Source organism: Triticum aestivum, chromosome 4A (genome assembly GCF_018294505.1).
Source record: "Triticum aestivum cultivar Chinese Spring chromosome 4A, IWGSC CS RefSeq v2.1, whole genome shotgun sequence".
In the NCBI taxonomy this organism is placed as follows: domain Eukaryota; kingdom Viridiplantae; phylum Streptophyta; class Magnoliopsida; order Poales; family Poaceae; genus Triticum; species Triticum aestivum.
Window position 1 is genome coordinate 626,884,825 of NC_057803.1, and position 14,675 is coordinate 626,899,499.

The window sequence follows — 14,675 nt, forward strand, 5'->3', positions numbered from 1 at the left end:
TCTCTGCCTGCTACCACCAACACCATATTACATCATTTCTTGAAGATAAGAGAAAAATAAAATGACGCAAATATGTTAGCGGTACATATTATGAACGAACCATATTGCGAACAAACCGCTGACAAAACCAAAATATATTATTGTTGTATGAGATGACTTGCTGTTTCATGGCCGTATCCTTCCGCCAACAGTAAGCAGCAATGGTGATGTTCAATTAAAGATTAAGGAGATAACCCCAGAAAATAGTTAGACCGAGGCAAGAAGCCAATCAGGGTCAAAGCCTTTGTGCGTGTTAACGTACTCTGATAAAGAGATTTCACTAGTGGTACTTAACTAACACCCTTGGAAAATCTCTCCATATAGATCAGTATTGTATCGCAAATTGCAATTAGTTATTTCTGGTGACAAACCTACTTCATGTTGATTTAACCCTGTCCAGCTAATGTGCTGTTTGCATACAATGCATGTAACATAGCTAATTGGCATCCAACCATGCCAGGAGCATCGACAGTCACAATAATCTTCATAGCAAGCATCATCCTCCCAGCAGTAGGAACACTTGTCGGAGCCTCTTCTGGATGCTCCATGTCGTTGCCAGGTTGCCCCGACAAGTGCGGTGACATATCAATCCCATACCCCTTTGGGATTGGCGCGGAGTCCGCGGCCAACCTGAGCAGGTACTTCAACCTCATCTGCGACGACACGATTAATCCACCACGGCCAATGGTTGGGGATCCCGGAGGAGAAGATGAGATCATCGACATCTCACTGGAGCACGGCGAGATGCGCGTTTTCAGCCCCGTTAGCTACATATGCTTCGAGTCGAACACCACATTCAGCTGGTCCACAGTAGGGTACGATCTGCAGCTCACGCCCTTCCTTCCGTCACCATCGCGTAACCGCTTCACAGTCATCGGCTGCGACACCGTGGGGCTCATCAGCGGCTACAAAGACACCACAGGCAAGTACAGGGCTGGCTGCTACTCCTACTGTGAGGGCGCCAACAACACGTCTGAAGGTGCGCCATGTGCTGGAATGGGCTGCTGTGAGGCTGCCATCCCCAACAACCTCACCTCCTTGGAGGTCGTGTTTGAGATGGACCAGAGCAAGGTATGGCACTTCAACCCATGCTTCTACGCCATGGTGGCTGAGGTTGGGTGGTACAACTTCAGTCAGCAGGACCTCGTCAGTAGACTTGGGTTCATCGATCAGCGAGCCAAGAAGGGTACCCGCATCGTCGCTGATTGGGCCATTAGGAATGGCTCATGCCCAGAGACGGGAAAGGACAAACCTAAGGACTATGCTTGCATCAGTACAAACAGCTAGTGTATGGCTGCGAACAATGGTCCAGGATACTTATGCCGTTGCTCCGGAGGATATGAGGGCAATCCTTATCTTCTGAACGGCTGTGAAGGTCAAGTATCTACACTAATTCAACTTGTGTACATTCCCCCTCTCCTCTCAAAAACTTTGAAAAGAGTATTTCTGTCTAATTAAAATCAGATATTTGAGTAGTTGGTTTCATTACATGTTGAATCTTTGTCCCGCAGACATATAGTGAACTTGTTTTTTAGTTTGAATCTTCTGAGAGAATGTTTTCCATTATGTACTCAGACATAGACGAGTGCACATTGCGTAAGCAGAACCCCAAGAATGAAGATGTGTATCCATGCAGAAAAGGGGTCTGCCTCAACACACCAGGATCATACGATTGCAAATGCAAGAGACGAACACGACCTGATGGTACAAATTTTGGATGCCGGCCTCTGTTGACTTCAGCTGAAATATTGGCCACTGGTGAGCATCATTTATTTAACAATTGGCCTATATTGATACTTTTATCAACATTAAGATGTGCATTTTAATAACAAACACTCAAGCAACGTAAAAAATATATATGAACTCAGAACACTACTTGGTACTTACAACCAAAAGAAAAATAGTGAACTCCCGATTCATAACAGAAATTTACTACTGTTATTATTAGTTTCTCAAATATATATGTCTGCAGGCCTCAGTGTTTCTGCGACTGTGGTGATGGCCTTAGCATGCTTGCTGCTCATGCAATTTCAAATAAAAAGGCACAAAAGGGAAACAGATGAGTATTTCAGACAAAATGGAGGTCTCAAGTTATATGATGAGATGAGGTCAAGGCAGGTCGACACAATCCGCATACTTACAGAGAAAGAGATAAAGAGAGCCACTGACAACTACAATGAAGATCAAGTTATTGGATGTGGTGGTCATGGTATGGTCTACAGAGGAACTTTGGATGATCAAAAAGAGGTTGCCATAAAGAAGTCCAAAGCAATCAACAATGCTTGGAGAGAAGAATTTGTCAATGAGATAATAATCTTGTCACAAATCAATCACCGACACATTGTGAGGTTACTAGGCTGTTGTCTGAATGTAGATGTCCCGATGTTGGTCTAGGGGAGATGACAGGCCAGCGATGAAGGAAGTTGCAGAGAGACTAGAGATGATGAGGAGACTCCAGTTGCACGAAGCCAGTGCTCATGAAGACAATCAGTGTGTGTATAACTACGGAGGATCATCTTCGGTTGTTGTCCCCTTTGATGAGGCAACACGCGGGACAATCGACATGTCCGAGCTGGTCGAAGATCTTGCGAGGTGATGTTTGGAATCTTGTATACAGAGTTAGTTCTTTGGTTTGTGTTACGCAAAACTAAACCACAGCCACCGTTACGATTGCGAAGTGTAATAAGTTAAACCTGTTCATGGAGCAATTATCCTGACATTCGGTCTGGCATGCTGGAGAAATCGCCAAACTTGGCATTTCAAGGTATGCAACATGTACATAATGTGTGCCTGCTGTATAGTTTGACCATGGCCATAATGTGTGTCTAGTGTGAACTGTCCCCATTCTGAACTCTGAAGATATATTCAGCTATGTGACGCGATACTGAATCGAAGTTTACCTGTGGTGAGCGTGGAATGGATCCCCTTGTGTTGGCGCGGCTCGATCCGCTCCCCAGATCCAAACGCGAGCCGGCGACCAGCCGCCGCCGAGCAGAATCGCGGCCGTCGCGACGAACCGGTTCGAATTCACCAGCACCGGCGTTCACCACGGGTCGCCGCGCCGCACGGACCTCTCCCGCCGAGTCCGCGGGACGGAGCCTCGGCGCCGGAAGCCCGCGGCTACGGGAGGAACCGCGTGGCCACCGCCGCTGCTGACGTGGACGCTCGCTGAAGCCTCCCTCCCTCCCTCCATCCCTGCCGCAGAGCCCTCCCGTCGAATCCGCGTCTGAGTTCGGAGCCGGAAGCCCGCGCTACTCCTGCCGCACCAATGCGGACGTTCGCTGAAGCCACCCGCCGGGGGCCGCCGCCCGTCCGGCACGTCGGCAGTCGGCACGGCGGCGGGGTGGGGGCCCGTCCGGCGGCTTGGGCAAGGGACTCTCGCCCGCTCGCTCTAGTGAGCGGTGAAAAGGCGTATTCTTGACTTCGAAGCGTACTCTCTTTTACCGTTTTCCATACTGCTTTGTTCAAAAAACAATTGGAAGAAGAAGAACCAACAGATCTTATACAATACCTACCTGCATATGCCCTTCAATGGCACAAAACATTTTTCTTGAATTATTAATTTAATTTTATATTTTATAAACATTTCAAAGATACATGATTAACATTATTTTCAAACATATATATTTCCATGTCTATTTTTGTCATATATATTTTACATTTTCTGTATACATTAGGAGCATTTTTTGTTACACATTTAACATTTTTCAATAGATATTAACTTTTTTCAAATATATTTTTTAGTATCTTCTTTATTTCTCACACATTGTATATCTTTTGTATACAATAGGAACATTTTTATATACTTTTAAAAAATTTCAGATACATGATTACCATTTTTTCCTATATATGATGTCTATTTTTTTCATACATGTTTAAAAAAATTAAATGTACGATTAACATTTTAAAGATTTTTTCCAAAAATATGTAATATTATTTTTGAATTATATATGTATTTAGAATATTTCGAAATATAAGAAAGGTAAATGAGAAAGCAAAGAAAATGTGAAAAAATGGAAGGAAGAAACAAAAAATAAACCCATGCGTGCATGTGGTAGCTCACTGGTCCATATGAGACGTCCGCTTTATAGTCGCACGCTGGGGCCGTTGTCGCAAGTGCTTGAGATGAGGCGTGTGTGTGTCTTGCGTCAAGCGAGAATAGCCGCTCCCCTTGTGGTGCACCGATCTCCGTAATGTTTCTTAAACATTAAAATTTTATGTTATTCAGTGAGAATATAAATGCAATAGATATTTATAATGGTGTATCAAAAGTTAGATCCAAACTCAGAATAGCTAATGCAAATCAGGCCTAGAATTCGGCACATTTATTTTTGATGAATTTGTCATTTTTGTTTCTCATACTATTTTTCACATTTGAATATGAAATTTCATAGCATGATGGATTCTTGTTTTTACTATGGCGTTATTTATTCCCAGAAAATATTCAACACATGCAAATATGGTAATTTTAATTTCCATGCAAAAAGGATAATTTTGATTGGTTTTTTTTTGAGACAATAGGTTGATTTTGATTGGGTATACTGTTTACGATGGTATCCAGCGTGAAGAAGATAGGAGCACAAAAGCATAAAAATAGAGTTAAAAGAATCGATTCCATTCCATCTTGATGCACCATAATCATTAATTCATAATAATCATAGATTGTTTTTTATTGAGCATCTCTCAATTAAATTAGCAACAACAACAACAACAACAACAACAACAACAACAACAACAACAAATTGATACTCAAAAAAAGAAATAATAACAAATTGCTACTACCTTTCTTTTTCGAGAGTACGCGAAACGTGTACCATATTTTTATCAGTCGTCTCTCTACATACAGCAACCCTATCCCCAAGCCAAGCGCCCGGTAAGCCTGCCCACACCAATAACAATGACCCTCAAATGCCTCCACTGCACAATACATACGGTGCACACACCCATATTTCCTATGCGAAGTCCCAAAGCCGCCATCCGTGCCCGCACCGCGATAGCACCAAACGTTTTTACAATCTACAAAATCATCCCTCGCTCCTGGTCTCCTCATGCTCCTCGATACAAGGAGTGTTGATATGCTCCAGCTGACCAAACTAAAAGTCCCCAGCCTCTGACAATGCAAGCCAACACATTGCGAATCAGAGTGGATGTGAAGGCTCTACAAATTTCTTCTTTTCTAATGAGAAGTTGGAACCAGAGTGTTCTCACCTTGCTGACTTTATATAGCAAATATAGGCTCCAGCACGCCAATCGGCGATGATTCCTTCGCCTGTATGTTACCACCAACGCCAGATCATCTCGCTTCCTGAAAATAAGAAAAAACAAAACGAGGTAAACAAAGGAAAGGGAAAATGCCAGGAAAGAACCAAACCATTGACAGAACCATGGATGACTTGCTATCTTCATGGCCTAAATCTTCCTCCAACAGTCAGCATCAACACTGATGTGCAATTAAATAATAAGGCAACAACTCCAAATAAAGAATTAAGACAAAGGCAACACAAACACACAATCAAGGTCGAAGCCTATGTGCGTGTTAACGTACACTCTGATATAGTAACGTCACTTGTAGTAGTAGTTAACTGGCACTCTTGGAAATTCTCTCCTGAAAGAATATAAGATGGATGCAATTGTAGCGTGCCCATGTAGGGGAGACCAGGACCTTCTCTAACATCTCCCATGAATAACTACATATGATCAGTATTTACTTTTCTGCGGAGACAAACCTGCCACACACTGATATAACCCGGGTTAGCTAATGCTCTGTTTGCATACACGTAGAATGAGTTAACATCCAAACATGCCAGGAGCACCAACAGCCCTGCTAGCTTTCATAGTATGCATCTCCTTTCCAGCGGCTGGAGCCTCTTCCGAGCGCTCCATGTCATTGCCCGGCTGCGCTGACAAGTGCGGCGATGTGCCCATCCCATACCCCTTCGGCATTGGGGGGCACTGCGCCACGACCAGGCTGAACAGCTACTTCAACCTCACCTGCGACGGCACGTTTGATCCACCTCGGCCAATGGTTGGAGATCGCGAGGCAATAGTTGAGGTTGCCAGCATCTCACTAGAGCATGGTGAGATGCGTGTGCTCAGCCCCGTCAACCACATCTGCTTCACGTCAAATAGCACATCCACCAAGTTGGCCGATGGGTATGATCTGCAGCCCACGCCCTTCATCCCGTCACCATCGCGCAACCGCTTCACAGTCATCGGCTGCAACACCCTGGGACTCATCACTGGCTACAAGGACACCGCCAGCCAGTACGTGGCTGGCTGCTACTCCTACTGTGATGGTGTCAACAACACGTCCGACGGCGCGCCATGTGCTGGGATGGGTTGCTGTGAGGCTGCCATCCCAGCCAATCTCACCACCTTCGGGGTCGTGTTTCAGATGAACCAGAGCAAGGTATGGGACTTCAACCCGTGCTTCTACGCCATGGTGGCCGAGGTTGGGTGGTACAATTTCAGGCAGCAGGACCTCGTTGGTAGCCTTGGGTTTATCAATGATCGGGCACAGAGGGGTGCCCCCATCGTCGCTGACTGGGCCATTAAGAATGGCTCTTGCCCGGAGGAGGGGAAGGACGCACCTAGTGACTATGCCTGCATCAGTGCAAACAGCTACTGCAAGGCCGCGAACAATGGTCCAGGGTACCTCTGCCAGTGCTCCAAAGGATATGAGGGCAATCCTTATCTTCTGAATGGCTGTCAAGGTTCAATATTTACTCAGATATAACTTGTGTAGATTTCCAGGGATATCACTCTCAAAACTGATGGAACTCTAAACAATATTCAGTGTTACTTAAACTAAATACACTTCCACGAAACAGTATGGAAACTCACCAGTAGCTTGGTTCCAAATTTCACCTTGTATAGCAACTCCAACTGTTGGTTTCAACAGAAGTCTTCCAACACTTTTGGGCATACACACGAGTGCCTGGCAGCACTTGTATAATCATATTGGGGTTTCCAGCACACCTCAGTGTAGTACTGTGCAATATTACTTTGAAAATTTTTACGGAAAGCCAAGCTACAGCATTACAAAGTGAATTCATTACTTGAATCTGTGACTTTTTAAACCGCTATTAATGAAAGTAATATAGTAATTTATGTTTAATTTTATGCTTCTAAGTGTGCTTTCGTTAATATCTTCAGACACAAATGAGTGTGCATTGCGTAAGCAGGACCCCAAGTATGAAGATTTGTATCCGTGCAGAAAAGGGGCCTGCCACAACATACCAGGAAGCTACTTATGCAAATGCAAACCAGGAAAAAGATCTGACAGTACAAATTTTGGATGTCGATCATTGCATTCTCCAGCTGACAAAATGGTTATTGGTAAGCACAATTTATGTAAACCGTTTATTTCTGTTCATGCTTTCACCTCCATTTAGATGTGTATTGCCATAACAAACATCCTGTAACAGTATAAAAATATTAATTCTGAACACTTCTTACAAGTTATTACGACCAAAAGAAAAATAGAAGTCCAAATTCTAATAAAAATTTACTAGTACCAGTTTCATGTATTGGTAAGAACTATACTGTTTATTACAATGTTCCGACGAGAAGAAGAAAAAAAATGTTAAAAACAATGGTTTCCGGGCACCATGAAACCATCCATTCACTCATAATAAGTGTATATTCTTTTGCCGGGCACGATATGGCCAGCAAGGTTAGATCTACAACTGCTACTACAAAAGCAACTCCTAATTCATCAACTAGCAACCAACAGCAAACTGCTACTGTCAGGAACGATCTACATAGAGTACATGAGCAACCCAACCCAAGCGCCCCACACCAACAAAAATAGGGAATGGCTAGAAATCAGTCAGCTGAGTTTTTCATCTCTGGTCGATTTTTCAGCCGTTGGATGCGAAATCAAGGGTCTGCAGTTCATCTTCAACCTCCACCAAATGCCTCGACCACACAATAGCCATTGCAACCAATCAATAATAATCAATCATCAGGAACTATACATACTATGCGCACAACTCGATTTCCTAGCCGAAGCTCGAGGACCGGCCCCAGAAGCCGCAGCCCTTCGAGGTGTCAGCACTGTTCCGCGCTGCACCGCCGCAATGGCACTATTTTTTTTAACAATCTACAGGGAACTCATCTCTCGCTCCTGGTCTGCTCATGCTCCTCAATAGTCAATATGATGAGTGTTGTCTGACCAAATTAACAGTCACCAGCCTCTGAGAATGCAAGCCAACACATTGGCAAATCAAGAAAACTCATCACTCACTCCTGGTTTTCGCATGCTTCTCAATACATGAATGTTGATATGATCCAGCTGACCAAAATAAAAGTCCCCATCCAGCACAAGAGTGTATGTGTATGCTAAATAATTGTTTTTTTCTAATACATAAAAGTCGGAACCGGGGTGTTCTCACCTTGTTGATTTTTTTTAAATGTGTAGGCTTCAATGAGCCAATCTACAATGATTCATCCTCCGCCACGTTACCACCGACACCAAACCATCTCATTTCCTGGAAAAGATAGAAAATCTCAGATGAGGGGTGTGAGACCATTGACAAAAGCAGCAACTCGGAATAAAGAATTAAGAGTAAGGCAAACACACAATCACGGTCAAAGTCTCACACTCTGATATAGGGATACCACTTGTAGTAGTTAACTGACACCATTGGAGATTCTCTCAGATGAATAATTGTACACAATCAGGATCCTATGGCAACTTGCAATTTTTCTTTTGCAGAGACAAGCATACCACATACTGATTTAGCTGGGTTAGCTAATGTGCTGTTTGCATACATGTAACATCTCCTTTACAGCAATGGCAGCAGCCCTGCTAGTTTTCATAGTATGCACCTCCTTTCCAGTAATGGCAGCAGCGGCCGGAGCCACATTCGACGGCTCCATTTCGTTGCCAGGCTGCCCTGACAAGCACGGCGACGTGCCCATCCCATACCCCTTCAGCATTGGGGTAGACTGCGGCGCGAGCAGCCGGAACAGCTCCTTCAACCTCATCTGCAACGGCAAAACCGATCCACCACGGCTAATGGTTGGTCATCCCGAAGCAGTAGCTGAGCTCGCAGACATCTCACTGGAGCACAGCGAGATGCGCGTGCTCAGCCCTGTCAGCCACATCTGCTTCAAGTCAAACATCACATTCACCAAGTTCACCAGAGGGTATGAAATGCAGGACACACCCTTCCTCCCCTCCCCATGGCGCAACCACTTCATAGTCATCGGCTGTAACACCCTGGGGCTCATCGGCAGTTACAAGGGCGCCGCAAGCCAGTACGTGGCGGGCTGGTACTCCTACTGCGATGGTGTCAACAACACGTCGGATGGCGCACCATGTGCTGGGATGGGCTGCTGCGAGGCTGCCATCCCAGCCAACCTCACCACCTTTGAGGTCATTTCTGAGATGAACCAGAGCAAGGTATGGGGCTTCAACCTGTGCTTCTACACCATAGTGGCCGAGGTTGGGTGGTACAATTTCAGGCAGCAGGACCTCATCGGCAGCCTTGGGTTTATCAATGATCGAGCCCTGGGGGGTGTTGCCAAGAATGGCTCATGCCCAGAGGAGGGGAAGGACACACCTAATGACTGCGCCTGCATCTGTGCAAACAGCCACTGCATGGCTACAAACAATGGTCCAGGGTACTTATGCCAGTGCTCCAAAGGATATGAGGGAAATCCTTATCTTCTGAATGGCTGCCAAGGTTAGATATTTACTCTAATATAACTTGTGTAGATTTCTAAGGATATTACTCTAAAAACTGATGGCACTCTAAACCATACTCAGTGTTAATTAGACTAAATACACTTCCATGAAACATCTGTATGGAATCTCACCAGTAGGTGGATTGCGAATTTCACCTTGTGTAGCAACTCCAACTGTTAGTTTCAACAGAATTCTTCAAGACTTGTGCATACAGGCGAGCGCCTGGCAGCACTCACATAATCGTATTTGGTTCCCAGCAGTGGGAACACTTGCCGGAACCTCGGTGTAGTATTGGCAAAAACAATGTGAACTTTTCTGGTGTAAATTATTAACACGTACTGTAATATTAAGTCGAGAAAAATTACAGAAAGCCAAGCTACAGCATTACAGAGTGAATTCTTTACTTGAATATATTACTTTTTAAATAACTCTTAATGAAATTAATATAGTCATTCGTGTTTAATTTGATGCGTCTAATTGCTTTCGTTAATATCTTCAGACACAGATGAGTGTGCATTGCGTAAGCAGGACCCCAAGTATGAAGATTTGTATCCGTGCAGAAAAGGGGTCTGCCACAACACACCAGGAAGCTATTTATGCAAATGCAAGACAGGAAATAGATCTGGCGGTACAAATTTTCGGTGCAAATCTCTGCATTCACCAACTGAGAAATTGGTTATTGGTAAGCAGCATTTATATAAGTGGTTTATCTCTGTTCATGCTTTGTGTGTTTCCCTAACAAACATCATGTAATTGAAACAAAATGTTAAATCTGAACACTACTTACAAGTTGCAACCAGAAGGAAAATAGCAAAGTCCAAATTCTAATATAAATTTACAAGCACCCGTTCCTCCAAAATATATTACTGCAGGCCTCAGTGTTTATGTTTCTGCAACTGTGGTGATGGCCTTCACATGCATGTTGCTCATGCAATTTCAAAGAAAAAGGCACAAGAGGGAGAACGATGAGTATTTCAAACAAAATGGAGGTCTCAAGTTATATGATGAGATGAGGTCAAGGCATGTCGACACAATCCGCATACTTACAGAGAAAGAGACAAATAGAGCCACCGACAACTACAATGAAAATCGAGTTATTGGATGTGGTGATCATGGTATGGTCTACAGAGGAACTTGCATTTAGTTATTTCTGGTGACAAATCTACTTCATATTGATATAACCTGTTTGCATACATGTAGCATGGCTAATTGGTATCCAATTATGGCAGGTGTGTCGACAGTCATGGTGATCTTCATAGCAAGCATCTTCTTCCCAGCAGTGGGAACACTTGCCGGAGCCTCTTCTGGACGGTCCACATTGTTGCCAGATTGCCCTGACAAGTGCGGCAACGTATCCATCCCATACCCCTTCGGGATTGGCGCGCACTGTGCTGCAATCAGCCTGAACAGCTACTTCAACCTCGATTGTGACAGCACGGTCGATCCACCAAGGCCAACTGCCGGTGGTTCAGAAGATACAGTTGAGATCGCCGACATCTCACTGAAGCATGGCGAGATGCGCGTATACAGCCCCGTCAACCACATATGTTTCACCTCGAACACCACATTCACCAAGTTCACCACATGGTACGATCTGAAGCACACGCCCTTCCTCCCGTCACCGTCACGCAACCATTTCACAGTCATTGGCTGTGACACCCTAGGGCTCATCACCGGCTACAAAGAAACCGCAGGCCAGTATGTGACTGGCTGCTACTCGAACTGCGAGGGCATCAACAGCACGTCTGAGGGCGCGCCATGCGCTGGGATGGGCTGCTGTGAGGTTGCCATCCCCACCAATCTCATCTCCTTGGAGATCATATTTGAGATGAAGCAGAGCAGGGTATCAAACTTCAACCCATGCTTCTACTCCATGGTGGCTGAGATTGGGTGGTGCACCTTCAGGCAGCAGGACCTCAACGGCGTACTTGGGTTCATCGATGGTCGAGCGAAGAGGGGTGCCCCCGTTGTCGTCGACTGGGCCATTAGGAATGGTTCATGCCCACAGAAGGGGAATGCCACACCTACTGACTATGCTTGCATCAGTGCAAACAGCTATTGCATGGCCCCTAACAATGGTCCAGGATACTTATGCCAGTGCTCTGGAGGATATGAGGGCAATCCTTATCTTCTTAACGGCTGTCAAGGTTGAGTATTTACTTTACTTCAACTTTTGTAGATTTCCATGGATACTACACTAAATACTGATGGAACTATAAACAATATCCAATGTTAGTTAAGCCGAGATAAACTTTCATAAAACATCTATATGAAGACTTTCCAACATGTGGGTTGCGATTTTTACCTAATGTAGCTTTGATTTCCGCCACACCTTAACAAAGAACTGGCAAACATCTTTTTTCCTGATGTAAGTTGGTAATGCACGGTTGTAATATTAATTTCGAAGATGTTATGTGAAGCATAGTTGCAGCATTGCATATTGAATTGAAAACATGGTTTCATTACTTCTTGAATCTTTCTTTAGCCAACATGCAATAGTGAAAGCATAGTGAATTCATGTTTCAGATTTACTCTTCTGAGTGGATGTTTCCAATGTTATCTTCAGACATAGACGAGTGCACATTGCGTAACCAGGACCCCAAGTATGAAGATTTGTATCCATGTAGACAAGGGGTCTGTAACAACACACCCGGGAACTACTCTTGCATATGCAAGAGAGGAACACGACCTGATGGTACAAAATTTGGATGCCGATCTCTGTTGTCTTCAGATCAAAAATTGGTCATTGGTACGCATCATTTATTCAAACAGTTAACCCCTTTTCATACGGCAATTGCTTTTGGAGGTCGAGCTAGATGGAGGCCTCCAAATGCAAATTTCAAAATTCTTGAAAATTCATAATTTTACATTTCAAGAAAATCTGAAAGAAAAATACAGAGATAGATGAAGGCATAGTACACAAGTGTGTAAATTTTCAAGATGAAATACCTTGAAATGAGGGCTGTGCAAAAAAGACAAATTTGAGGCTTTTTAACGCATGATACTATTCATCCTCCCAGACCATGATTTTGTCTTTTTTTGTACAGGTCGCATTTCAAAGTATTTCATCCTGAAATTTTACATACATGTTTTTTAGAAAAGGAGATCATCCCCCGGCCTCTGCATCCGAAAGATGCATGCATACATACTCCTCACATCATTGTTTACTTGTACAATTCTTTTTAGAATTTTTTAAACCGAAATATTTCAATTTTGATTTTTTTTTAAATCGGCCAAAGCGCCATTCTCCCTTTCATACTTCTATTTAAATTAACATATGCATTGTAATAACTAACACTCATGGAACAATAACAAAAATATTACTTATACAACCAAAAAAATAGTGAGCTCAAAGTTTGTTATAGAACTATAATAAGTTTCTGAAAAATATACATTTGCAGGGCTCAGTATTTCTGCAACTTTGGTGATGGCTTTAGCATGCTTGCTACTCATGCAATTTCAAATTAAAAGGCACAAGAGGGAGAGAGATGAGTATTTCAGACAAAATGGAGGTCTCAAGTTATATGATGAGATGAGGTCAAAGCAGGTTGACACAATCCGCATACTTACGGAGAAAGAGATAAAGAGAGCCACTGACAACTACAATGAAGATCGAGTTATTGGATGTGATGGTCATGGTATGGTCTACAGAGGAACTTTGGATGATCAAAAAGAGGTCGCCATAAAGAAGTCCAAAGCAGTCAATGATGATTGGAGAGAAGAATTTGTCAATGAGATTATAATCTTGTCACAAATCAATCACCGAAACATTGTGAGGTTACTAGGCTGTTGTCTGGATGTAGATGTCCCAATGCTGGTCTATGAGTTTGTCTCCCATGGTACTCTATCCCAGTTCCTTCACGGTGCTGAACTGCTGATCGTAGATTGCCAATCCCCCTTGCTATTCGCCTGAAGATTGCTACACAGTCAGCAGAAGCTCTAGCTTACTTACATTCGTCCACATCTCGCACAATCCTACATGGGGATGTCAAATCTGCCAACATTCTCTTGGATGACAAACTCAATGCAAAGGTTGCTGATTTCGGAGCATCGGCACTTAAGTCCATGGATGAAAGTGAGTTCATCATGTTTGTCCATGGAACACTGGGATACCTTGACCCTGAGAGCTTTATCAGCCATCTTCTCACCGAGAAAAGTGACGTATACAGTTTCGGGGTGGTTCTTCTGGAGCTAATGACACGAAAGAGGGCTATATATACCGATAACTTTAATGGAAAGCACTCACTGTCGTATAGTTTTCCCTTGATGTTTCAGCGGAAGACGCACCACGTTATGCTGGACTCTGAAATTACAGATGACGCGAGTATGGTGGTCCTTGAGAACATGGGTGAACTCGCAGTTCACTGCCTTAGCCAGAGGGGAGATGACAGGCCAACAATGAAGGAAGTTGCAGAGAGACTAGAGATGATGAGGAGACTCTATTCACACGCCACCAGTGCTTGTGAACATAACTGCTTTGCACGTAGTTATGGAGCATCACCTTCAGTGGCTGTCCCTTTGGACGAGACAACACGTGGGACTATCGATATGTCTGAGCTGGTTGAAGATCTTGCAAGATGATGTTTGTATTTGATGCACAGTCAATTCTTTTGTTTGGGATATGCAACACTAAATATTTAACCCACCCATTGTTGTAATAAGTTAGCCAGTTTATGGAGAAATAATCCTAACATTTGATTTGACATTGTGGAAAAATCACCACATACGCCATTGTTTCTTTCTTTGGTAGAACACTTACACCATTGTAGTAAATTTGTGAGGAACGAGCTTTGGATGTGTATGGTCCAATTAAGCAGCCTTTGACTGTCAGCATTTTGCTCCAAGTGTCATGTTCTAATGGCTCAAACTAACTTCAATTGGCATTTTGGAAAGAAAAAGAAACTTTAGCGGGCGTCGTCCGCCAGAATTCATGCTTACTTTT

The 14,675-nt window shown here is 43.7% G+C and overlaps 2 protein-coding genes and 2 pseudogenes across 2 annotated transcripts; all 4 read left to right on the forward strand.

Annotated features, from left to right (window-relative positions):
* The first annotated feature begins 492 nt into the window (after positions 1–492).
* LOC123084132 (wall-associated receptor kinase 4-like) lies at positions 493–3,211 on the forward strand (annotated as a pseudogene).
* A 2,042-nt stretch (positions 3,212–5,253) lies between these two features.
* LOC123082741 (wall-associated receptor kinase 5-like) lies at positions 5,254–7,404 on the forward strand. Its single transcript, XM_044505003.1, has one exon. The coding sequence runs from the start codon at positions 5,840–5,842 to the stop codon at positions 6,773–6,775; it is 936 nt and encodes a 311-aa protein (XP_044360938.1). The 5' UTR covers positions 5,254–5,839; the 3' UTR covers positions 6,776–7,404.
* A 1,480-nt stretch (positions 7,405–8,884) lies between these two features.
* LOC123082739 (wall-associated receptor kinase 5-like) lies at positions 8,885–12,060 on the forward strand. The gene is made up of 4 exons (XM_044505002.1): positions 8,885–9,731; positions 10,233–10,415; positions 10,606–10,848; positions 10,963–12,060. The coding sequence occupies exons 1-4, from the start codon at positions 8,885–8,887 to the stop codon at positions 11,883–11,885; spliced, it is 2,196 nt and encodes a 731-aa protein (XP_044360937.1). The 3' UTR covers positions 11,886–12,060.
* A 95-nt stretch (positions 12,061–12,155) lies between these two features.
* LOC123082740 (wall-associated receptor kinase 5-like) lies at positions 12,156–14,322 on the forward strand (annotated as a pseudogene).
* Positions 14,323–14,675: the final 353 nt, after the last annotated feature.